General features: G+C 44.4%; 2 protein-coding genes across 3 annotated transcripts in view; one reads left to right on the plus strand and one right to left on the minus strand.

The window, feature by feature from the left end:
- Window positions 1–1,257: 1,257 nt before the first annotated feature.
- MBD4 (methyl-CpG binding domain 4, DNA glycosylase) lies at window positions 1,258–10,003 on the minus strand. The gene is made up of 8 exons (XM_060023090.1): window positions 9,742–10,003; window positions 8,192–8,422; window positions 6,920–7,773; window positions 4,278–4,352; window positions 4,066–4,200; window positions 3,312–3,461; window positions 2,726–2,829; window positions 1,258–1,806 (listed from the first exon to the last, which is right to left on the minus strand). Exons 1-8 carry the CDS (start codon window positions 9,828–9,830, stop codon window positions 1,729–1,731), a joined length of 1,716 nt encoding a protein of 571 aa, XP_059879073.1. The 5' UTR covers window positions 9,831–10,003; the 3' UTR covers window positions 1,258–1,728.
- Window positions 10,004–10,245: 242 nt separating this feature from the next.
- Window positions 10,246–26,258, plus strand: part of IFT122 (intraflagellar transport 122) — a 70,514-nt gene continuing 54,501 nt past the window's right edge. For both annotated transcript variants that reach the window (XM_060023093.1, XM_060023092.1), the window contains exons 1-5: window positions 10,246–10,351; window positions 16,691–16,757; window positions 18,080–18,164; window positions 22,129–22,207; window positions 24,923–24,999. In XM_060023093.1, coding sequence (XP_059879076.1) covers window positions 10,311–10,351; window positions 16,691–16,757; window positions 18,080–18,164; window positions 22,129–22,207; window positions 24,923–24,999 — 349 coding nt within the window. In that variant the 5' untranslated portion in view covers window positions 10,246–10,310. The remainder of the gene's footprint in view (window positions 10,352–16,690; window positions 16,758–18,079; window positions 18,165–22,128; window positions 22,208–24,922; window positions 25,000–26,258) is intronic.

The raw sequence follows: 26,258 nt of genomic DNA on the forward strand, positions 1-26,258 counted from the left end.
GAGAACTGGAGTATTAATAATATTTGAAATGTCCATTGACTGATGAATGGATAGACAAAAGGTGGTCTATCCAAACGACGTTATATTATTTAGTCATAAAAAGGAATGAGGTATTGACACATGCTGCTGAGACAGGCTGGGACCTGGGACCCTTTGCTGCAGTGCTTACACCTGGACAAGTGTCTCCTCGAGTAAGAAACTATATGTGATGAAAAATAACTGCACATATGTGCAGTTGTGGCCAATTATGAACAACATGATACATAAAGACCAAAACCCAACGGCCGCTTCTGGGGTGTGGGGAGCAAAAGCAGGGTACTGCGCAGGCCCTCTGTACACAGCACCACGAGGGGGGTGGGCAGACCACCTAAGCCCCCTCTCCAGCCCGACCCGTGGGTCAGCCTCTACCCTTGCCCCATTTAAGGGACCTGCTCACCCCCTCCACCCAAGAAGCGAGCAAGGGAACTTAATTGTTTTCACTCCCTCCTGCCGCAGCACTAGTTCCAATAAAGCCTTGCCTGAATTTCTCATCTGGCCTCTTATCAATTTCTGTTGATTCAAGAGTCTAAGAACCTGGGTCGGTAATACTGCAACACGTACGAACCTTCAAAATACGCTGAGTGAAAGGAGCCAGACACAAAAGGCCACAGATTATATGATTCCATTTGTAAGAAATGCCCAGAACTGGCAAATCTATAGACACAGAAAGCAGACGAGTGGTTGCCAGAGGCTGGGGGAGGGAGGGATCATTGGGTTTGACTGCTAATAGGTAAGGGGTTTCTTGTTGGGGTGATGGAAATATCTTGGAGTTAGTGATGATGGTTGCACAACACTGTGAATGTGCTAAAAACCATTGAATTGTACACTCTGAGGATCCCACGTGCCGCGGAGCGGCTGGGCCTGTGAGCCGTGGCCGCTGAGCCTGCGCGTCTGGAGCCTGCGCTCCGCAACGGGAGAGGCCACAACAGTGAGAGGCCCGCGTACCGCAAAAAAAAAAAAAAAAAAGGCATAAAACTTAAAAGGTCCTGTCCTCCAGCTGAAAGATGGGAGATGGGTAAATGCTCGAGTTTTCACATAGGGATCAAGGTAAATGCGTGAGCCAGAAGCCAACACTCTGCAACAGAACTACAGGCAGATATGCACATTAGGTTATCAAACAGTCAAATCTCCAACTCCTAAAAGCCAGCAGACAGTCATCAAGGACACAGAATGACAAAATAATCTTATTTTTCTTTGGAGGTTAGTGTTTTTTAATAAAAATACTTTATTAATTAACTGCTTAATTTACCCTATCATATCTTTTCTGACATGTGTGGCTGAAAACTCTGCTTCTTCATGTAACAATTGTGTGATATCATTTTCTATAGAAGGACAACAGGAGGTCTAATCTTCCCTCAGGCAAGGTTGATAGAAATTTGCTTCATATTATTAATAACTGAGGAAAGTTTTTTTAAACTTCAAATCACATTTCATTATTGGAAAAGTCATATACATTTTCAGGATTGTTGTCAAATAACAATTTATTTTTTAAAAAAATCTCAGAACATGTCGTAGCACATTCAGTAGCAAAGATCTTCCGGTGGTACACACGTTACGAAGACACACATTAGTTTCTAGTTGGGCTGATTAGAATCTATACACCTGGGAAGGCGGTTGTGCTTAGTGGAGCTTTTAAGAATCAAAGTGCAAAGCGATGCATAAAAACAAGCTTGAAAACGTCGAAGAGTTTTAAGATAGACTTAATTTTTCGTGATTTTCCCAAAGCCAGTCATGATATTTATTTAACTTGTGGTCTTCAGGGTGTACCTGGAAGAAATACAACACATTAGGAGACAGAGGCCTTATGTAAGTTAATCAGAAATACATTTTTTAAATTGGCTTTTTAAAGATATGGTGGGGGAACAGTACCTTATGATAATATACCTGAAAATGATAACCTTTACCCTAATGAGATTCATGAATGGTTAAAATTATAGCTTACATCAAAGCAATCCTTTACAGTTTACAAAGTACTTTCCAATTTGGTACTGATCTTCACTGGGACTCAGTGTGGAGGGTGGTGATAACATGAGTCAAGTATTAATATGCCATTTTCCAGGAGCCTACAGACCCTGAGAGTTAAATGGACTGCTCAGGTCACAATAAATGGTGAAGCAGGGATGGGCTTGGCCAGACCTCCCAGCTAAATGCTTTAGGGCAAGTCACAGACTAAGAGGGCAGTGTACAGGCTATGTGGCAGTGCCTATCAGCTGCCAGGATGCCACCCAGATGCCCGTGGGCTGGGCATACTCAATAGAATGGGCAGCCGAAGTAGGATCCATGTACCACAAAAATAGTCTGAGACCACTAGAAGAAACCCGACAAGCATGCCCTCCAATCCTGCACCTGCCTGCTTCCCCTCAGTGGCGTGCTTTTGAAGGCGAGTATGACTGTGACAGGAGGAAAGCCACATTAGGCCTAGAGACAGTACGTGAATGGAAATGACAGGAACAGGGCTAGAAGTGGCAAACCAGTGGAGGTCAGTCAGAAACCAGGGAGTTTTTGTGGACTTGGGGAAATCTATGGACCCTCTCCTGCTGTCAATAACCCCAAGCCACCACTGCCCCTCAAGCTTGGAACAAAGCTGGTTGTGACTGTAATGGCACGTGTGTCCAAGAAATAGTTCTAACCATAACGGTGGACTTACTTTACCTCAGAGACAAAATGTGCCAGAGACGGGCCTTACCTGCTTCCACTCATTGACACAAAAAATTCGGTAAGAGTCGTTGCCATATTTGCCAATCCCATGAAGCTCAATTGGATACCTCCACTGCTTTGTCAGATATTCATCTGAGAATACAACACCCACATATCAGGTCAGCCTCTAGGAAAACACCTTCCCCGGAAAGGAGGAACAACAGAAAGGGACGGGAAAGAGTCTCTCCTAACAGCCTCGCTTGTGGCTGCTTTCTTCTGAATTCCTGCAGCCACCGCCCCCATCTGACCTGCTTGTCTGCCACTGACTAACCGTTATTGTTTTGTGCTGACCTAACGAGACAGGGGTAATGTCCCTGAGGTCAACTGGACTTTCTGCTTCACTGACTTCTTCCTCTAATCCTGCCCACACGGCCTGACCTGGTGCTGGGCAAAGATTTATCACCTGGGTCAGCGGGAGACTGCACTTTGGGGCAAACGAACTGTGTTCAAAGGCCTTCAGTGCTTGAGCTGAATGACCTCTATTAATGTCGCAACTGAGGACATTAAAGTGTAAGGTGTGGCTCTCTTAAATAGGCACAATTTATGTTTTTCCCTTTGGGTATATGGGAAAGTACCTGAGAACTTGATAATGGTTTTTGCTCGAAGATCGTAGAGACCAAGAGGTTTAAGAAGTTCTGAAACATCTCTCCAGTTTGCAGTTCTCGCTACCTCAGCTGAAGGATACTTCTCCAGAAACTGCCAAAGCACAGGGATTGCCATTTTGCCTGGGAAGTAAAAGTAACTACGTGACTGCCAGCCTCCTGATGGGCTGATTTTAGGCTCACGTACTTCTTTATCTAGAAATCTCATATAGAGAGTTTTTTTCTTTCTTTCTTTTTAAACCACTGATGAGAAGACATTACCTAAATCAGCAACCACTCTCAGAGTCAAAACCCAACACCATCAACCAATTTGGTTAACTGTCCAAATTATGCCAAAACCTGGCCTTGTATGATATCGGTTTTTAAATAATCAGATCATCATATAACTAGTGTAAAAGCATACAGAACATAAGGTGCCAGCGACATTAAAGAAAGCATCCAATGAAAAAGAAATGCTTTTATACATGACACAGAGAGGAGGAAGGTTAAGTAACAGATTTTCAGTGATGACTAAAAGTAATTTGGAAGTAGAACATAAATGAAAATCTGCTCTTTAATGCTAAAAAGGCTGTTGGATGTCATCTAGTCTATAGGTGAAGAGTTTGAGGACTGACCGAAAGAAGGCGGCCTTACCTGAGGTCAAAATCAAACTTGAGACAAGGTTTCCTGATCAATTCTCCTCATCACACTGTCTCTACTAAGACAAAGATTAAAAGAATCCACAAACCTGAGGTCCGGTTGAGGAATATAGTCGCAATGAGGAGCTTCCACGGATCATGGAAAAGTGTTTCTTGGATAAGATTAAAAGGTGACCGAGGAGGTGTCCACTTCTTAAAGGCCTTGCGTCGTGGGGGACTAAGAACTAAACAAACACACTGTATTAGAGGGGAACACTTGAAATAGGTTTAAAGTCTGGTTTTCTGATTGGAAAAGGGATACCTTCTTTGTTATATTTGCTGGAAAAATACAGGCTTGTTTTCCTTTTTTCTATTTGTGTCTGTGGGATGGCATCTTCTGAAAAGGAAAGAGTGAAAATTGTTTACAGAATCTATGGTTTAGCCTAAAGAAATATTCAGGGCTGCAAATAACAACAACACATTACTACTATAAAACGTTCAGTTTAGCACTATTCTAAATTAACCAGTTTAATCCTACTAATGACCTATGAGCAAGGTAGGTACTATTTTGTCTCCACTTTACAAATAAGGAAATTGAGGTACGGAGATGCTAGGTAACTTGCCCAAGGTCCCACAGCTAGTAAGTGTCAAGAGCTGAAATTCTAATCCAGGCAGTCTGGTTCCTGAGTCCATGCCTTTAACCACTATTATACTAGTTCTCTATGATTTTTGTTCAGAGTTCACTACATTGAAAAATTGGAAATAATATAGAATATTTTAAATTATGACATTTGTACAATGTGGTTATTAAAATATTTTGAGACTACATCATGAATTTTTCCCATGTCATTAATTTTTAAGTGATAAAAGCAATATTCTACATATGATCCCAATTTAACAAAAAAAGAAAAAATGTGATAGAAATTAGAATAAACCAAAATGGCATAATGGTATAATGGTTGTTGCTAGTTTTTCTTTTCTTTTAATTTTCCATATTTTCCAAATATTCTGCAGTGAATACTTTTACTAAAAAAAACAAAAAACAGGGATTCCCTGGTGGCGCAGTAGTTGAGAGTCCGCCTGCTGATGCAGGGGACACGGGTTCGTGACCTGGTCCGGGAAGATCCCACATGCCACGGAGCGGCTAGGCCCGTAAGCCATGGCCGCTGAGCCTGCGCGTCCAGAGCCTGTGCTCCGCAACGGGAGAGGCCACAACAGTGAGAGGCCCGCGTACTGCAAAAAAAAAAACAAAAAACCAAAAACCAAACAAAAAAAAGGATACAGATAAAACAGAACCTGCAGGAAAGCGTAAGATTTGGACCTTAGAACACCTAAAGCCACTATCTACTGGGAAGTTTAATTTAACAAAGACTCTTTGACTACCATTATTAGGCTTTCAAGTTTCTAAAATCATCACATTTAATACTCCCCATAGCCATACCCTCTAAATTTGAATGTCAGTTAATAACACCTTGCATTTGTCTAGCGTGAAGGCATCTTTTTCACTTCTCATTTTACAATATTCATGATGTGAAAAACAGGACTGGTGAGGGTTATTGCCTGTGTTTTACAGATGAAGACTCTAAGGCTTAGAAATTAAGCAACTATCTGAAAACAATAGTGGGATTGACTATAGATTGGGACAAGTATCCACGCCTCCAGATAATCAGTCTAGTGTTTTTTGCTATTCTAGTTTGAATAGGCAAAGCCCAGTGGAAAGTAAAACAGAGTCAGAACAAAGGAAACTGCTCTTACTACCTACTTGATAATTTCTTCTGTGGGCTCCTATAGATAATTACTGACTAGCCTCCTTTATTACTAGGAGACTAAGCTCAATTTACGTGGCAATTTCTAACTAAGGCACTGGGAAAGTCTTTACTACTCCATTGGATACCTATTACCTACAGTAAACGTACTTATGTTGAGAACTAGACTTCTTTATGCATAGGATGACTAGCATACTTCCATTTTAGTCACAAAAGGATGTTTCTGATATTTTACTTGCCCATTTTACTAGCAATAAATCTACATAAACCTCAAGGCTTTAGGAAGCTCAAGGTCTTTAAAGGACACATTGGAGAATTTTTATGCAGTTCCTAGGTGTACGTGGTCATCTTCTGTTCAAGGCAGAGAAATTCCAGGCACAGCAAAGACATAATAAAATCATGAGTGGGACCAAGAGCAGGAACCAACTCTAACCACCTGCTCTACTAATCTCCATGCTGTCTCCCCATAGGACTTTAAGTAAAATTACTATTCTTCTTTAAAGGAGTTACTCATTATACCATAATGGCATAATGAATAACTAATATAGGGTTGCTCAAAGGTCTCCTTTCTTTTATCTCTTATTCACTGAGGTATTATAAAGGCAAAAGTGCTAAGCTCTGAACTCTGTATTAAGAGCATATTACAAATAATAGATAACTATGTGATTACAGTTTTGAATTACTTAGAGCTCTAAAGCATTTTAGAGAAGCATTACAATAGAAGATAAAAATGACTATGATATATACAAAATTAAATTGGAAGTCACACATCAGTAATAATTAACAGGAGGGGTGCAAAGAGAAGATACTGACTATTTTCAACCAGTTTATGTATAAAAGGAGTCTTCCCCAAATCTTTTCACAAGTGAAACCTTTTTATTTCTCCTAAAGTTGTAAGATTATTGGCTGGAAAAAAGGGAAGATGGGAGAGCACTGTGGAGGAGAGTCCCAGGTGTTGTACCAGGATGGTGGCAACGGTTAATGGCACAATTGCCCTCTGTTGGGGGCAGTAGCCAGCTGATTCTTTGCCGTACAAAAGGGCTTAAATATCAGTTACCCAAGGCACTAGGACCAACTGGTAGAATGTATCTGATATTTGGCCCTACTTCTTCATTCTATTCCCACATGCTAACTGGGTACAGGCATGAAGTGCAAAATCCTCATCACATGTTTAACAGCACTTTAGTGCACTGAATACCTTGGAATATTTTCGCAGAAGTAGAGTCTTTCTCCGTTTGTGAGCTGTTGTCCATTTCAGAGCCACCTTTTGAAATGTCAATATGCAAATGCTCCTTCCTTTCCCCAACTTCTACTTCGGTTCTTATTTCCTCAGATTCTAAAAAGGTACCCTCACACTTCTTGTTGTGTCCTGCTCCTTCGGTTGAACGTAATTTGTTTATGATGCCAGAAGTGGTCTGTTCAAAATCTGACCCTGAACACAATGATTTTTCTTTACCAAGCCTCTCCTCTTCACTGGTCACAGTGAGGGTCTTGTCGCTCGCTCTGGCATCAGAGACGCAGCAAGTTCTCTCAAGCTGATTTTCTTGTGCAAGAGGCTCACTTTCAGCATCTGCTGCCTTATTATACACAGATGCTCTTTTTCTACTACTTTGAACAGGATCTGGAAGACTCCTCCGGCACCCTGTTTTAGTTTTCTTAATTTGAATCGCTTTCAAAACAGTCACCTTTCTTTTGGACTTTCTAACCTTTCTGGAGTCAGCATCATTAACACCATCATCTTCTTTCAAAAGCCAACGAATGGAAGTAAAGTTAGAGAGTCCTCTGCTGTCTTGCAATTCCAAACTAGCACTTGGCAAAGAAACCACATCTTTTTTCCACCTGCTTCGTGTCCTGAGGCTCCGGTTTGAATTGCTACTTTCGTTTTGCAGCTGGGATGGCAGAGCTGCCATGCTTTGGTCTTTACATCCTGACTTGATGCTCCTTTTATGAAGTACAGTAAAATCAAAATCTTCCGGCTTAAGAGAAGTCTCTCCACTTTTGTGAAGATAATTAGCAAGTGAACTTTTGGATCGGAACTTCAGTCCCTGTGGGCTAGAAAATGATATTAAAGAAAACTTATTGCTAGTTAATAAAAGTGACTTTAAAGAAAAACCTGGACCATATTTCGGATTTTTTAGTAATAATTTCCAAACTTTCACGGGCATTTGTCATTTAAAATAAAAAAAAGTGATCAAGTGATACTTTAAAATAGTTTCCTCTATGACAACAGAACATAATTTTACAAATATAGCTTAAGTGCAACCTTACCAGTAGCCATTCACAGTAGGAGAAAATGTAAGTATTTGTCCCCAAATCACCTGATGTAAGTAACCAGTGACAGTGAAGGAACAGAATCCGTAATGGTTTTATGGTAAAAACAGAAAAAAGCCAAAACTCCTGCTATGCTTTCCTACCACCTGTCTAGACAAAATTATTTGGCTGTACTATCTTTACCATCTTGCACACTCACCTGATGAAATATACGTCATATCTTCCTGCTGTTTTCCCAGATAACCTTTGCTTCACAACTCTTTCCCATCCACATGGTACAGACTTATGGCACTCTGCCATTGCGCTACCACCAAATTGAGCAGAAGCAATGGGTTCTTGTAGCGGGGGATTACACTCACTGCTGCTTTTTATCACCATTTGTTTCTCATCTTCTCCCACTCTTTCTGATCCCAAAGCAACACCTTCCTCCCTGAAAAAAAACAAACTCCAAGTGATTAGCTCATTTAAAATTAATTAGACTCTGCTTATTCAATTTCAGTCCATAACAGAGAAGGAACCACATGGACTATTTGGACTATGGGAGAGATTAAAATCAGTATGGCTCAGTCATGCTATAAGTATCTTCCTCCTCTCCAATATCTTCCTGTCCTCCAACATGGTTAAAAAGGGTTGGAAGTCTCTGCACAATGAAAAGCTCAAGCTGCTTGCTAGAAAGAATTTTTTTTGCTGTTAATCATTGAATAGCTCTGTTATAGAGATTTCTGGTGACACTTGGCATAAGTTTAAAAATATGAACCAATAGCTGAGCTCTTAACCTGGGGATCCACAGAACAGCTTAAATGAGTCAGTGAGACACCGTCCTCCCCCCGAAATAAGTGAGGTAAAATTTTTATATATATGTGCATTTTGGGGGCGGTGGGGGGACAGTGTCTATTACTTTCATCAGAGGTTGTAATCCTCTAAAAGGTAAAGAACACTTGATAAAGAATTTTCAAACTCTCTTTCATTCTTGATCCAATAACCTTCTGAGGTAGGTAGGATAAGGATTACTCTCATTTTATTGACAGAATTGAGTGACAGGAAGATTAAGTTATTTGCAGAACTGATTCCAGGACCTAGGTCTACTAAATCTTGGTCTAATACTTCTCCCCCTCTACTATTGTTGAAAAACTTCAGTAGAGTGTATCCTAATCACTTAATCATATTTACATTTTCAAAGTTGGATGAGTCTCTAGAGATGTCTAACCAACTTCTTTTCTACAAATAGGGAAACAAAGCACGAGCCAGTGACTAACTAGAATTAGAATCAAAGTCTTCTGATGCAATATGGGGTTAAATAATTTGGGGGATCTGGGTGGATCTTAAGAAATTATACCGTTCACAATTTTGGCGATAAGGAAACTGAATCCTGGTGAAAACAGCACGAACTTTAAAATCAACAGACTGGGTTCAAATCCCAGCTCTGCCATTTACTACCTATGGGGTCCAAGAGCAAGTTACTTAACCTGTCAAAGTCTCTTTCTCCATCTGTAAAAAGGAAGTAATACCTCTTTCACGGTAGTTCTGAGAATCACATGTTTTTTGGGGGAAAAAAAAGTAGGTAAATCATCTTAGCCCCACACCGCACATACACAAGTACTCAGAACTCCAGCCCTTGTTCGCAGGAACTAACCCTGCCGGCCTCCAAGGGTCCATCCACCCTAGGTAAGAAAGGCCCACCCACCTTCTACTCCCCCGCTCCCATTTTACAGGTGGTGAAACTGAGGTCCGAAGGGGACAATAACTTGCCGGAGGTCACACGGCCGGTCGGGGACTAGGCGCTGGTTGGCGATGACCGAGGGGGCAGCTCCGCAGTCCCCCAGGCTCGGACTCTCCATCCCAGACGTGTCCCTCAAGCGGTCTCCAGCTGCAGTAATAGGCCGAGAGGGTGCGTCGCTCTGGGTGTGGAGCGGAGTAAGAGGTGAACACTTCTTCAGCTCGGAGCTCTAGGATGGAACCAAAAGATGAAGGCAGTGAAAGTCTATCCGACTGCTCAGCTGCTTTCCGGCCGCCCCCCTCGACTACAGCCGCCATTTCCACGGCTCAGCCAATCAAGTCCTTTGTCGAGGAAGACGCACCGCCCCCTACCCATTCCGACCAATCGCGCGCGTCCTAGATATGAGGAGGCCTTCTAGCCAGCCTCCCGTTCCTTCCTTCTAGCCCTCCCTTGTAGACATGCGCACTCGGAGCGCTCTGCCTCGCGCGTAGCTCATTGCGCATGTGCGTTGCCGGGGTAGCGCAGGGAGACAAAGTGGCTCGAGGAGTTAGGCCTGTTGCTGAGGCAGGGAGGAGGGGCCCGAGGCGTGAGGGAAACCGCTATGAGGGCCGTGTTGACGTGGAGAGATAAAGCCGAGCAGTGGTGAGGAGCGGGGCAGTCCGGGAGGAGCGGGAGGCTGAGCCCCAGCGGGGATGGCGGGCGCTATGGCGTGAACCCTGGTGGTTGCCAAGGGTAACGGGCCTGCGGGCTGGGCTGAGGGCCCTGAGTCCCGGCTCTGGGCGACTGCAGGGTCGCCTTCCCACCGCTTTGCGGATGGAGAAACTGAGGCCTGGAGAGGGAGCAAGGGGATGTGCCACGCGTGAGGTAGTGGCCTGTGGAGGCGGCTTTACACATAATCACAGTCTGATCTTGTCGTTCCTTTACTCAAAATCCATCCTGGGCTCATCAGTGTTTTCCATCTTCACAACTTATGCCACTTCCGCGTATTACCTATACTCTTGTTTACTTAACCTTTTCTCTAAATTGTCCCACTTATTTTCCTTTAAACATGCTTTTACATTCTACAGGGAAACTTTATTACACCGTGTATGAAAACCAGTAGCAATTGCTGTAAATGTAAGATAACTGTAGAACTTAAAGCAGGGAGAAACAAAACGGCGTTAACAAGTTGTAGCTAGATACTGTTGCTAGGGAACCTCTGAGCCTCAGGTGTAGTGTTTCTAGAGCTAGAGATTTAGCAAGTGTGGTTGGAGAGGTGCTTGAGTTGAATAGCATCAAAGCAAGACTTTCTCCTATGTTTTGTTAGAAGGTCTGAAAGAGTATCGAAAGAGAATGACTTTCTCACTTTATGATTCACCGTTGTTTAATGTCCTGTTCCATTTTTATCCCCCAAATCCATCATATAACAACACATTTGGGGGCATACTGACGTATTGGGCAGTTCTCCTCAGCCTGACTTTCAAAACTTCCTACATGATCTTTTCAGCTTCATCGTGAAGCCTCTGCTTTGGCTACTGGAACAGAGCCATTCCCTCTCTGTCTTTTCTTTGGCCTCTCTGTGTGAGGCCTTCATCTCCTCACAGTGAAATCCTAAACGTCCTTAAGCCTCTCTTTGGAGATGGTCGCTCTCTTTGTACTCTGCACCAGTAATAGCTAATGCTTACTTTGTACTAGGCACTGGCTAAGAACTTCATATCTTTTATCTCATTGTCACCTCACAACAGTACCTGACATAGGTACTATACTTATTTCTGTTTTACATATGAGGCGACTGAAGCACAGAGTGGGTAAATAATTTGCCAGGGTCACACAGTGAGTAAGTGGTGGAGCCAGCTTTCTTCCTCACTCCAGAGCCAATGCTCTTAGCCACTGCATTAATTATTCCTGGTGTTAGAGAGGCTGCAAACTCAAGTGCCTGCAGGAATCAGGCAGGCAACGTAAATGCGAGATGTTTATTTGCATCTTGAACACAAGGAATTGTTTGTTTTCCCTAGGAGTATTCTTCTTTTCTCTACTGCACTTTTCTTGAAACGTATAGCCCTACAACTGTATCTTTCACTTCTACTCTTAATAGAGATTTGAGTAAAAAAAAAATTTTTTTTTTACTTCTCTCTTAACTGTTATAAAAGTATCTATAGCACAAGCTGCTGATAGCTAGCAGCTGAGCATTTGATTTTGCTGTCAGATACTAAGAAGTGGCAAGGACTGTGGCAAACTGGAGAGCGCATGCTCTGACTGAAAGGGACAACAGCTGCTCTGCTTCTGCTAGTTACCACCCTGCAGGAATTTGGTCCAGCGTGGCTCAGAGCTTCCTGTTTTCACCAGAAACCAGGGATCTGGGTTTTTATGTGAAATGTCCTAATTTTTAAATGTTGGCACCTAATCTGTAAATATATATATATATATATATATATACACACAAAATAAAATACCATATGGGCCAAACAAAACGTTTGCTGGCCAAATATAGCCTGATTGGCTCCTAGTTTTCACCCCCTGGCATAGGATTTTGTTCATTCTTCTTTTGTGGTACTTAGAGTCTGTCTAGTGCAAGAGTTTATGGGAAACTGTTGATCCCAGAAGTCCATAAACCCCTTAAAAGCAATGGCTATGTCTTACTCATTTCCAAGGCTTATTCTAGAGCCTAGACAGTGTTTGTTGTGATTATTTCATGGATAGAGGTATTCATGAATGAATGAAGAGGTGAGTGAATGAATGATGAATGAAGATCGGTTATTTGGGTTTTGGCCCATTACAGCTATTCTAGTGTAGGGGCTTTAGGGGTTCTAGGGACCAGCAATACTGATGGCAGCTACATATGCAAGCTGATAGCCCAGAATGAGACAAAACAAAAAACTATAAAAATAAATAGTAGAGCTCCAAAATCCCAGATGTCAAAGATTCTTCCTCCACACTGAAACAGCTCCGCCTGCTGGTCTGCTCTTTTGCTTCCGTCTAACCTTCGTGTAGCAGCAGGAATTCTCTTTTTTGAGTCCTGTTGCTGTGTGATCCGTTACTCCACCTCTCATCAACCCAGAGTGACTCCCCATTACCTTCCATGTCAGATTGTGCACTTAATTAGGTGGTCCTTCCCCTGCCCCACCCTGCCCCCTTTTGCTAAGATTTAAATTTATGCTTTTCAGTTCAGCTGTAAACTCCATTCTCCTGTCTAAAGGCCCTTCCCAAATGTTCTCTTATTCTTCTCTGAGCTCCTTCTTTTCTCCCTTCAAAGCAGTGCTCTAGATTCTTCTCAACCATGATGCCTTATTCCAGGCAGGCTGCCATCTGCTCTGCCCCTCATCCGCAGCAGCTGTGGGCCAGACCGTTTACATGCCTTATCTTGTTTAATCTCCACAGCAGCCTTTGAGGTTGGAATTGTTACCCCATTTACAGATGAAGAAACTGAGACTTAATGAGGTAACAATTTGCTTAAGATTCAAATCAAGTAAGTGGGGGCTGGATCAGGTTGTGCAGGATTTGGAGAGGCACCTTGAGACTTCAGTTGGCAGTGGGGTGGGCACAGGGTTGGCAGAGGACAGTTTGCAGGACCCACCCTCTGTCTCTCTGCAATGGAATCTGACAATGTCCGTTTTTCTTAAAAGGGGGCAGGTGGGGAGAGAGAGCCATCCTACCGTACTGTCTGCAGACGAGTGAGCTCCCCAGCCCTGGAAGTGTTCAAGCAGAGGCTGGATCCATCAATAGGGAGTTCCTGCCCTGGTAGGGGAGTTGGGCTATATGACAGGGTCTAGGGTCTTTCCCAATAGTTTGGGAAAGTTTCTGTGGTCTTATGATGTAATTAAAGCCCAAGGGGTTCAAGATAAAAATCTTGTCAGTTTGTCAGTTATACTCATTTTGTGTCTAGGACAATGCCATGTACTGTGGGTCCACAAATGTCTAAAATAGGGTCATTACCCTGAAATTGCATATGACTGTAATTAAGGGGATAAGATAGTATCTGAAACAGTGTAAATACAGAAGATTATATAACTCTTAAGTTGAACTGTACAGATTCTAAGTACAGTAAGAATTTGGATTGGGGTAAATCAGACATGTATGTTATACTTTAGAAAAGCAAACTTCAAGAAATGCAGAGAAAATGAATTTTCACATCTGAAAGGAAGGTAGCTAAAGACTTGGCTCAAGTGAGATGCTCAGAAATGATTTGCTAATAATTCAGCCCAGAATGATCCTAGTGAAGAAGAAGCTACACGGGAACCACTTTGATGGGCTCAGATATGTACAAGGCAGGAAGGGAGCCACACGACCAAGATGACTGTGGAAGAGAGGTGCAGACCCCTCCCAAACCTCGTGCCTCACCAGCTCCCCACAGGAGGTGGTGCTTGTGTACCCTGCGAGGCGGGAGGGCAGCTCCCTAGCCTTGCTGTGTAGGTGAGGACCACAGCTCAGGCCGGAGGTCAGCCCTTCTGGCCCCAGCTCCCCCCGCTTTCCCCTCTCCCCCCCCTGCTTCTCTGCAGAGTGTGAAATGCACCCAGTACGTTGTCCCCTAGGTTCTGAGAAAGAAAGCCTGAGAGACGGGAAGGCTCAGGTCTGTTACCACATAACAGCAAGGAAGCTGAAGGACTCAGGGTTTGTGTTTGCTTCTATCACGAGGGATGCCCAACTGGAGAGGGGTAGCAATCGCTGTGTTCCAGCTTCTCCATCAGCCAGCTGTATGACAGCAGACAGATGACTCGCCTGTGTACTTCAGTTTCCTCATCAGTAAAAATGGGCCAATAATGCCTGGCCTGCCTGAGGCATTATGTTAGCATAAGGTGAAATGAGATCATGTAAATTTACCCTCTTCAACAACTCTTAACTCTTGAATATTTGTGAAGAATTATTTTTATTAAAGGAAGCTTCTGAGGTCAATGGAGCCTATATAAGAACTCTGAATTCTATGTGTGATGCCTTGAGTAGATGATAACACTTTTTTTTTTCCTGCTGATGAAACATGGAGACTCTTGCTAATTATTTTGTCAACTTTGGCATATGCAAATAATAATTATAATGGAGGCCACAGCGTAGTGGTTAGAGCTTGGGCTACAGAGTCAGACTGCTTGCGCTTGAATTCTGGCTCCACCTCTACTCAGTAGCAGTTTATTTTCAGGCAAGTTAGTTAACTTCTCTGTGCCTTAGTTTTCTCATCTGCAAAACAGATATAAGGTTGTTGTGAAAATTAAGTGAGTTAATTCATGTAAAGCATTTAAACTGTACTTTGCACACGTAAATAAATGTGCTTAATAAATATTAGTCACTGTTGTTAAAGTATTGAGGGTGGCATAGATTTGTTATACTTGACAGTAATTCAGGAGAGTGGAAGGCCATATAGCACAGACTGTAAAGTCAGACCTGAGTTAAAATTCTGGCCCTTTCACTTGCTGTGTGATGTTGGGCAAGATACTTGACCTCTCTGAACTGTGGTGTCCTCAACCACAAAATTGAGTAGTAATTCTTACCTCATAGAATGCTTGTGAGGACAGAATAAAATAATGCATTTGAAGAGCTCAGCATTGGGTGTCTGTGGTAAATGCTCCAAGTAGTTACCAGGGTGTGATTTTTTTTTGGCCGCACTGCCCGTGGCTTTTGGGATCTTATTTCCCTGACCAGGGATCAAGCTCGCGCCTTCGGCAATGAAATTGTGGAGCCTTAACCCCTGGACCGCCAGGGAATACTCCAGGGTGTATATTTTTCGATCACTCACAGGTGCCAGGTTAATTTATTCCATGTTCAACTTTTACAATAGGCCATCTTGGCAGTGCTGTCTGACAGACTCTTACTAGGGTCACCTGAACTAATGAAACCCTCTGCCTGGGGGCATTTGAGAATCTTTGTAATACGGCTCCAGCCTGTTTTTTCCAGCCTTATCGCTCCCTATTGCCTTGCACATAGCCAAATGTTTCAGTCAAATTAGGTTATTTAGATATTTGCTATTCCCACTGTCTTGTCTTTGCTTGTTCTGTTTTCTGTGCCTGAAATGCTGCGCCTACCCAGTCTCCTCCTGCATGTCTCAGAAGCCCTACCTTTTTCACATATTGTTTTCTTCATGAAGCTTTATCTGATCCTCTCCAAATCAGAACACTGTGTCCACTCCTTGGAATCCTACAATATATGCTTTAATGTGTCTCCTAAAGCCTCTATCACAGTATTATTCTATATTTCATCCAGTCTAAGAGGTCACTGATTGTAAAATATCATTATTTTACATACGACTAAGAAAGCAAAAAATGCTGCCAGTTAAACTGACACATCATCAATTATAAGACACATCCCAAAATTAGAAATGTTCAAATGTGAAAAAAACGTGTGCTTTACAATTGATGACGTGATTCTTTGTGGGTGTCTGAGCATCCATCACCTTTCCTCAGGATGGTAATTTCCTTGAGGGCGGGGAGGGTCTGTGATTTACTCATCTTGTGTCTCTTAGCTCCTAGCCCCTAAGAGGCACTTGGTAAGTATCTGATTAATTGGAAAGAGTAATGTTGTTTTTTTTTTTTGCCTGTGCCTGGCGGCATGTGGAACTTCCCCACCCAGGGATCGAACCCGTGCCCCCTGCATTGGAAGTGTGGAGTCTTAACCACTGGACCACCAGGGAAGTCCAGTAATGATATTTTAATAAATGACCAACTTTTTCAGAGACCTGTGGATTTGCTAGCCCTCACACGTTCTCTCAGTTTGTGTAGCCTTCATGGTATTATTAGATGAGGTAGTGCCCTCCACTGTTTACTCTTTGAATCATGTCTGGCGTCTGGCTTCTGGACAGGTGGAAATTGGGACACAACAGCTAACTGCCAAGTGAATTGTGATCGAAGGTGTGGTAGTTGAATGGAATTTGCAACCAAATGCAATTCTTAGCTATTATTTTTCTCCCTCAGACACAATCAGTGCTTCGTAATGGAAATAAAGTTTGCTTTCCCGGCCATTAGCAGACCTCATCATTTTGGTTCCTAATTGTCCTTTTGTCTTGTCTTGTCTCCCGTTTAGTGTATATGACCTCGCATTTAAGCCCGACGGAACCCAACTGATTTTGGCTGCAGGAAACAGATTACTGGTAGGATTTTGTCTGAGTTTCCTTTTTAAGCGCTTTTTTTCCTCTGCCTCTTGTAAGTGCTCTGAAATTTGACCCTTTTTTTAAGATAAAAAAGGCAAGGTGGAAAAACCAGTCATTATTTTTTAATAGGGAAGGAAATGGGCTACTTAAAACAGGTAAACTGTCTATTAGATAGGAACCTGTGAACAATACCTCCTTTGGAGTCATTAATCTTTCCCTTTTTACTTTGAGACACCCACGAAAGAGTTCAAAATAATTTAAATGCCTTTGAAAGTGAGCCTTTGTCAGTTCATATTTTGTCCCCCTGAAAAATTCAAACAACAGGCCTGAAGGGGCTCCCTCTGTGAGAAGCCAGATAGCCTGACCCCAGCTTTTAGGCACTGGCCTTCCTAAACAATTCCATATGGATGCTGTCCTATTTTTCATATTTTCAAAGAACGTAAGCTGTCTCTGGAACCTGTCCCAGTGTATAAAAGTAATTTTCAGAGAACTCTTTATGTTTGACCTAAAACCCTTTGCATGATCTCCCCTTCCTCCTGCGTAAGTCCGCTTCCTCTTGCTCTGTTGTCTCGAGATATGCAGAGGGCCTGATCTCCATTCTGTGCATGGTAACTACATAATCTGAAAGCCGCGGGTAAATCGTTCTGCAGACTTCTTCTGTCCAGGGTAAACAATCCAAATCCTTTTAGGTTTTTCCCATAGGTTATCTTCTCCAACACTGACCATTTCTGGAGGGTTTTGCTTTTATTTCTCAGATGGTGTGTTTTTTAAATCTCCACATATTTGTACATGTTACACAGCTATAAAATCATAAATGCACGTTACAGATGGGTTTTATAACACTCCCTACAATTTGCAAACCCAGAGTTCAGGTCTGTGACTTCCAACTCTTGGTAGCAAGTATGAAACATCTCTCTGTGATGTTGGTAGTAGGGCAGGGCTACACTGGCATTTAATCATGCTCTAGCTGGGCTCTTCGTGCTGGCTCTATTAGGGAGGGCCTAGCTTGTTTGGTCATATATCCAAATACATGCAAGGGGAGTGAACTGTGTAGAGAAGTTTCACGGAGTGAAGTTTTGTTTCTCGAGCATTAATGGCACATTTCCGGCCGTGTAATGGGCAGAATCAGAGCCTCTCCTTCTTGGGTTTCCCAACTTTAAGTCACATTCTTTCTGGTTTCTTGGTTCAGTTTTTACTTGGTGCAAATTTAGAATATTGACAAATGTGTTGTTTTGACAACAAAAATAGCAGCAGCAACTTGCAGGGGTTCTGACGACTGGACGCCACGCGGGTAATCTGTACTTTTGTCTCTTTTTTGCCAGGTTTACGACACGTCTGATGGCACCTTACTTCAGCCCCTAAAGGGACACAAAGATACTGTGTACTGTGTGGCATATGCGAAGGATGGTAAGAGGCTGCTCTGGGTTTAGTGTGTGTAATGGCCTCACAGCCACTCATTTCTCTCCTTGGCTGCGCCTTCGTCGTGTTGAGTGAGCTCAAGTACAGCTTGCAGTTTCGGAAGATAGTTAGTCTCTTAGACTTCAGTTCAGTCATTCGATTCAATTCAGTCATTCAAGTATTTATTGAGGCCCATCTGTGTGTCAGGCGTTGTTCTAGCTGCTTGAGATACTTCAGAGAGCAAAACAAAGATCCCTGCCCTTATGGGGCTTTTATCTATGTGGCGGGGGGTGTGGGGGAAGGAGAGAGAGTATGAGGGAAGGCATACAATAAACGTGGTAAATAAGTAAATTGAACAGTACGGCGGAAGGTGGTGTTAGGAAGAAGAAAAAGTAGGACAGAATAAGGGGGATTGAGAGTGCTGTGTGGGCAGGGCATTGGGTACAGTGTTGAACAGGGTAGTCATTGTGGCTCATTGAGATGGGGACAGGCAAGCAAAGACTTGAAGGTGGGGAGGCAGGGAAATAATGACTGAGCATCTGGGGAAAGAGAGCTCCTCACAGAGGGAAGAGCCATTGCAGAGGCCCTCAGGTGGGGTGTGCCTTTCTGGGGCTGGGACAGAGAAAATCGGTGGGGAGCAATAGGGGAAGAAGGTAGAGAGGTAGCAGGTGTGGGCTGGCTGGATTCTGTTGGCTGTTGTAGAACTTTGGCTTTGATTCTCACTGAAAACGGGGAACCACTAAAGAGTTCTGAGCAGAGGAGAAATCTGATTGGATTTATATTTTAAAAGGATCCCTCCAGATGCTGTACCCCAAACGGCCTGCAAGGGCTGAGGGTTGGGCAGAAAGACGAGTGAAGAAGCGTCAGCCACTGGTGATGGCAGCTCAGACCCCTGTAGGAGCAGAGAAAGTGGGGAGCAGTGGTCAGAGTCTGAATACAGTTGGAAGGTGGAGCCAGTAGGATTGCTTGACAGAATGTGGGGCGTGAAGAAAGGAGTCGGGGGTGACTCCATGGTTTTTGACCTGAATGACTGAAAGGATGGAGTTGCCCTCCACTGAGGTGGGGAAGGGTGCAGGCCGAGAAACTTGCAGCAGGAGATCCGGAGTTCAGTTTCAGACGTGTTGAGTTTGAGGAAAGTTGACGCTGTAGAGGTGGGGGTGGAATTGCTGGAGCAGAGTTGCTGAGTGGGAAGAGGAGAGGGGATCCAGGGCAGAGGTGAGCATGGTGGGAAGTGGAGGATGTCACTGCAAGTGCTGGCAGCGGGGACATGTCGTAGTAGGAGTCTAACAGAATTCTCTTCCGTTTTTTCAGTGAAATAGGAAGCAGCAACATCTGAGAGTGAGGATGGGGAAGGAGGTGTCCGAGAGTTGAGGAAAAAGAAAAAAGAGTACAACACCACCTAGTTGAGGGGCTGAGTGAATGGCCCCGGGAGGTATAGTGAGACCCTAGCTACACGAAGGGCCCACCCAAAGCTGGTGGTCATGAATTGAAAGTGAGATCAGTGGTGCGATTGTGTCTTTTTCTCCATCACTTTGAGCTGCACAGATACAGGGACAGAGGAGGTGGAGAGTTGGATTTAACCAGAGTGGTAGGTTTACAAGCACCTCTGAAGATGCAGTGAGAGGGCAAGGGCAGAGGATGTATGCAAAGGAATGATTATATACATTGACCTTGAGTAATGAGGGGTGAGCAACCTTGTTGCTGAGTAATGAGGGGTGAGAGGACCACAAGGGGTGAGGGAGGTTCTAGTGGGGTTGAAGAGTCATTGGCGTTAGGGCACCAGGTGGGGTGAGAAAGAGGAGAGGTGGTGGTCACATCGGCTGCGTGAAACTGACGTTGAGAGTTAAAAGTAAATCCGTGCTACGCACAGCATAGCATCAATGGGAAGAGCATGGACTTTGGGATGAGACAGCTCCAACCCGAAAAGCTCTGTGAGTCTGAGGTGGTTATTGACCCTGTCTGAGTCTCGATTTCCTCATGTGTCAAGTGGATATAGGATTAGAGGTGGCCCTCTGTGACCACTGCCGAGAAGTCGCAGAATCGATGGTACGGTGCTTAAATGAACCATGGAGATCATTCAGGCTCCAGGTTTTTAATTTCTTTTAGATGACAGACCTCTTTGAGAATCTGATGAAAGCTATAGACCCCTCTCTAGAAAAATGCACCTACTTCATGTATACACACAATTTGGGGCACACAGTGTTAGTCTGATCTAGCCCAATCTCTTCATGTTACACCTACATAAAGATTTAGAGAAGTCCCACGACTGGCTGAGGTCATACAGCGAGGTAGTGGCAAAGACAACGCTAGTTCTTGCCTGGTAGTCAGGAGCCCTGTGCCACGGTAGTCATATTTTTTTATGTGCGTGTTTGAGTTTAAGTTCAGAGTAGTACCGTGGGGAGACCTGTGAGGCCTCAGAGTTTATAAGCCTAGGGCGTCTTTGGCCTGCAGCACCATCAAGGCCCTTGAGGATCTTAGAGTGAGACCTGCCATCGGGGCATTTGTCCGCGTTTTGCATAGTCCTGCCACACACATCTTCACGTTTGATCTCCCAGCAGCTCTCTGAAGGAGGCAGGGAAGGGATCGCAGCTCCTCTCACGGATCAGAAAACAGGCTTGGAGCGATTACGGGTGACGGTGGCAGAGCTGGGCCTGACCTGTATCCTCTGACTGCAGAGCCCTTGTTCTTTCTGGTGTATCATGCTGCCCCTCATGACACTCATGTAATGATAAGGAAGTCTTTTCCCCTTGGATCTAGAAGTGAGGATACACTGAATTTGGTTTTGCTCTTTAAAAAATGATGATTTTGCTTGTTTCTGATTTCCCCCTTAAATTGAATAAGTATTTAATGAGCAACTATGATACAAAGGTGTATTAAGAGCTAGTTTTTCTTCAAGGAAAGCAATACAAGGCAATGTAAGGAAGTAATAATAATAGCTACTTTTGTTTAGCATTCATTCTAGGCCAGGCACAGACCTAAGCACTTTAATCTCATTTAATCTTCACAACAACTATGAGGTAAATACTGTTGTTGCGTCCACTTTTCACATGAGGAAATGAAGGCCTAGAGATGTTCAGTAGCTTGTTCCTGGTCCTGCAGCTGGTGGGTGACGTCACTGGGGATTCCAGCTCCGACTCTGAGCCCTTAGTCCACACTCTTCATCACCTGCTGCCTGCCAGTGTAAGGGAGCAGTGACAGAAATAATAAATAAGAGCAGCTTCTATTATTTAGTATTTGCAGCAGTGTCACATGGCCCAAGCAGTGTGAAAATGAAAATCTCATCTGTCACTCTTTTGCTTAAAGCCTTTCTTTGGGATAGAGAGCAGGATCTTACTGTGGCCCCGAAGCCCCTAGAGATCCCTCCCCCACCCACCTCACCCTTTGCCCTTGATGTTCCATGCTGGCTGCCTCTCACCTCCTCACACATGCAGGTTTTTTCTGCCTCAGGGCCTTTGCACATCTGTTTGACCCATATGGATAGGTCTCTCTCCTCTCGTTGCACCTGGCTAAGCTTTGCTCAACCTTTAGGTCTCAATGAAAGATACCATTCTCACAGAAATCTCCCTCACCAAAATTGGGTCCTCAGGTATTCTCTTTTATAGGGCCTGCTTTTTTTTCTCACTACGTCGTATTTGAATTGGATGAATTTAATTTAATGCCTACTTTTCCCACCAGACAAACTCTATGAAGGTAGACAGCATGTATGTTTTAATCACTACTTGATTCTGAGCACAGAACATGATGCTGGCATGTGATAGGCCCTCAGCACATCTTTGTTAGTGCCAGGCAGAGCAGGATATGAGCTCAAACTTCCTGACTCCAAAGTACTGCCACTCAGTACAGATATGAAGAAGGGGTAGAGAAGCAACTGACACATACTAGGGACCTTAAAGAAGTCATTTTCTAAGAAATACTTTGCAAAATGCTGGCCTAAATGAATGTGAAAATTTATTCTTTTTAAAAACACTTTTAGGCAAGCGCTTTGCTTCTGGATCAGCTGACAAAAGTGTTATTATCTGGACGTCAAAATTGGAAGGCATTCTGAAGTACACGTAAGTAACCGTTTAGGTTTACAGTATTATTAGTTTGCCTCTTACTGAGCTACTGTAGCAAAAGGCCCTTAGCAAAGCTATCAGGAAGGACTTTTTTCTCTGCAGTTGAACTTCAAGTGAAGTTGTGGGGTTGTGCGCTGGGAGGGTTGGGGAATGAGTAAGTGAGGGAACAGTTCTTGAGCACTGCTGGCTTGGCCAGCACTGGGCTAGGTGTTTTCGTGTAGCTCAGTTTAGTTAATCTGATATCGCACATTCCACCCCACCCCGACCTGTCCTTTTTCAAGAGCCTCACATCCAGCCACCGTTGACACCCTGAGACTTGGGGTCAGTGTGCTTCAGGCCCCTCTCAGTGCAGAGGCTCTCCTCCTCTTCTTCCCCATCCCTCCGCCTGGTTAACCCCTACTCACTCTGCACATCTCAGATGTTGCTTCTTCTGTGAAGCCTTTCCTGCCCCTGGAGCCTTGATTGGGTCTCCTTCATGGTGCTTCTCACAGCTGTAGTTTTTTTTTTCTTTTGGCCGTAACGTGTGGCATGTGGGATCTTAGTTCCCCGACCAGGGACTGAACCTGTGCCCTGAGCAGTGGGAGCATGGAGTCTTAACCACTGGACAGCCAGGGAAGTCCCTAACGGCTGTAGTTTTACATTTATTCTGGTGGCTGATTGATATCTCCCATCAACCTGTAAGCTCCATGAGGGCAGACACTGCGTCTTGTTTTGCTCATGCTGTGTCACTGGTGCCTAGTGCAATGCCTGGCCTGTAGTAGGTACTCAACAAATGATCGTTTTTCTTTCTTTTTTTTAAAAATTTATTTATTTATTTATGGCTGTGTTGCGTCTTCGTTTCTGTGCGAGGGCTTTCTCTAGTTGCGGCAAGTGGGGGCCACCCTTCGTCGTGGTGCGCGGGCCTCTCACTATCGCAGCCTCTCTTGTTGCGGAGCACAGGCTCCAGACACGCAGGCTCAGTAATTGTGGCTCACAGGCCTAGTTGCTCCGCGGCATGTGGGATCTTCCCAGACCAGGGCTCGAACCCGTGTCCCCTGCATTGGCAGGCAGATTCTCAACCACTGCGCCACCAGGGAAGCCCGTTTTTCTTTTTAATTGTGGTAAAACACACATAACATATCATCCTAAGCATTTTTAAGTGTACAGTTCGGTAGTGCTAAGTACATCCGTGTTGTCGTGCAGCCAGTCTCCAGGACTATTTTTCATCTTGCAAAACTGAAGCTCCACACCCATTAAGCAGCCACTTCCATTCCCCCTCCCCCAGCCCTAGGCACCACCATTCTACTTTCTGTCTCTATGAATTTGACTACTCTGGGTACCGTATATAAGTGGAATACTATGGTGTTTGTCCTCTTGTAACTGGTTTATTTCACTGAGCATAATGTCCTCAAGGTTCCTGTGTCAGAACTCCCTTACATTTTAATGCTGAATAATATTCTGGTGTATGTACAGAGCATATTTTGTTTATCCATTCATCTGTTGTTGACGGACATTTGGGTTACTTCCACCTCTTGGCTATTCAGAATAATGCTGCTGTGAACACCGATGTGCAAATCAACAAATCAATATTTGAATGAATGAATAAATGAATGAATGAATGAGGTTGTAAGTAAAGTATTACCCAGAAGTGGAGGAATAAAACTTAGGTTGAGGGACTTCCCTGGTGGCACAGTGGTTAAGAATCCACCTGCCAATGCAGGGGACATGGGTTTGAGCCCTGGTCTGGGAAGATCCCACATGCTGCAGAGCAACTAAGCCCGTGTGCCACAACTACTGAGCCTGCACTCCAGAGCCCATGAGCCACAACTGCTGAGCCCGCGTGCCACAACTAGTGAAGCCTGTGTGCCTAGAGCCCGTGCTCCACAACAAGAGAAGCCACTGCGATGAGAAGCCCACGCATCGCAACAAAGAGTAGCCCCCGCTCACTGCAACTAGAGAAAGCCCGTGTGCAGCAACGAAGACCCAGTACAGCCAAAAATAAAAATTAATTAATTAATTAAAAACAAAAAACAGGGCTTCCCTGGTGGTGCAGTGGTTGAGAGTCCGCCTGCCAATGCAGGGGACACGGGTTTGTGCCCCGGTCCGGGAAGATCTCACATGCCGCGGAGCGGCTGGGCCCGTGAGCCATGGCCGCTGAGCCTGCGCGTCCGGAGCCTGTGCTTCTAGTGAGAGGCCCGTGTACCGCAAAAACAAAAACAAAAACAAAAACAAAAAACAACTCAGGCTGAGATGCCCCGTGTGGTACATGACTCACTCAGCTTTCATTGTTATCTCAGATGTTTCCAGATATTGGTCTAGTATTTTCATTGGACCTCCATCCTGTATTAATGAATGTATTTCCAGGCCTCCACAAAGCAATAAGTGTGAGGGCCATTAATATGGCACTTCTTAGGCATCTGGCACTAGGCGAGGTGGTTTACATCATGCTCTTACTAGCTGGCACACCAGAGGTGTGCAGCACACTAGTCTTGGAGGAGGTGGCATTTAAGCTAGGCCAGTCTGATGGGTGGGTAATGTTTGAGAGAGGAAAATAGTGGCTGGGGGGTAGCCCAGGAGGGGAGAACTCATCCCTGTGCTTTTAATTGGTCACTTGCATCAGAGTTCACGGTGTGGAGTCAGAGAGGCTGTGGACCCATCATTAAAATCTTGAGCTGTAGCCACTGAAGCATTTGTGGTTTGCTGCATAATCATCTACATTTGTTTACTTCCCAGGCACAATGATTCTATCCAGTGTGTCTCCTACAACCCTGTTACCCACCAGCTGGCATCCTGTTCCTCCAGTGACTTTGGTAGGTTCTGATTCCCAGTGTCTTGTCTGGGAATAACTGAAAATTGGCAGAAAGTGCTGAAATCTATCCAGAATGTGGTGGTTTTGTCCTGAGAGAGTTAATACCGTTCTACCCACCGTCAATGGCTGAAGGGAGGCTGGCACTTGTTCTTTAAATTGTGTAGAAACCAAGAGAGTGAGTGATGGCACTGAGTCTGGTAAGAAGTCTAGGAGACAGCGGGAAGGGCCCTGGGAGGGAGATGGTGAGAGAGATGGGAGAGCACAGGCGTTAAGTTGGTGTTGCCACCTCTGGGAAGCCTTCCCCGCCCCACCCTGGCAGGGATGGTTCAGTTGTCCCCACTTCCGGGTCCCCCAGCGTCCGTGTATGTGTGGAAAGCTTCGCTGTGCTTCTTGTGCGGCGTGTCCCCATTAGTTGTTCAGTGGCTGTGGCTGTCCTTCCTGAGGGGCTGAATGCCCTGAGGAGTTCACCCACCCCACACACGGCACTGGTGTGGTCCTGGCGCAGAGGAGAAGCAGTGAGACGTCAGCGAAGAGGCAGGAACTCGAGCAGAGGCTTGCATGTTCTCTTTTCAAGGTCGATTCTGGCTTACAGCTCATAAGTTCTGTCTTCCTTGCTAAGAGATAGTGGTTACAACAGAACAGCCATTGTTGAAGTCAAGGAGCGAGAGATCTAATCCCTTTCAGTTTCCCTCCTGATCTAAGATGAATGCATCCCCCAGTCCATCCACTGATACAATTCTGAGGTTCCAAAGAGAGAATGTAATTGAAAGCATGTTGTATAAATAAAAGGGGAGGGGACTGTCATTCATTAAAAATTTAGCATTTTCTCCATGTGAGGCATTGGTCTGGGTGCTTACTTTTGGGGTGAAAAAGACAAAATAGAATTCCTGCCCTCAAAGAGCTTGTGGTTGGGGGCAGGTAGGCAGGAAGAATTTGTAAAAATATATTATTAAGGAATAATATTTGTTGAATGTTTGTGATATGCTAGGCACTGTGCTGAGAGTTGAAACAAATTCCTGTGTGAGCTCTGTGACGACCTCTGAGGTCTGAGGTCAGGTATTATTCTCATCCCCACTCCACTGAGGAACAGAACTTGAGCTTAGGGTGGTCCAGTGACTCACTTGAGGTTACCCAGCGGGTAAGGGATGGACCCAGGGCTTGGACCTAGGCCGTGTGATTGCATCTAGAGTCTGCTCTGGTCAGTGCTGCCTCAGGGGCCTGGAGGGTGTGGTTTCCTCCAGCAGCAGGCTCTGAGGGGGC

This window comes from Delphinus delphis, chromosome 10, assembly GCF_949987515.2.
Source record: "Delphinus delphis chromosome 10, mDelDel1.2, whole genome shotgun sequence".
NCBI lineage: Eukaryota > Metazoa > Chordata > Mammalia > Artiodactyla > Delphinidae > Delphinus > Delphinus delphis.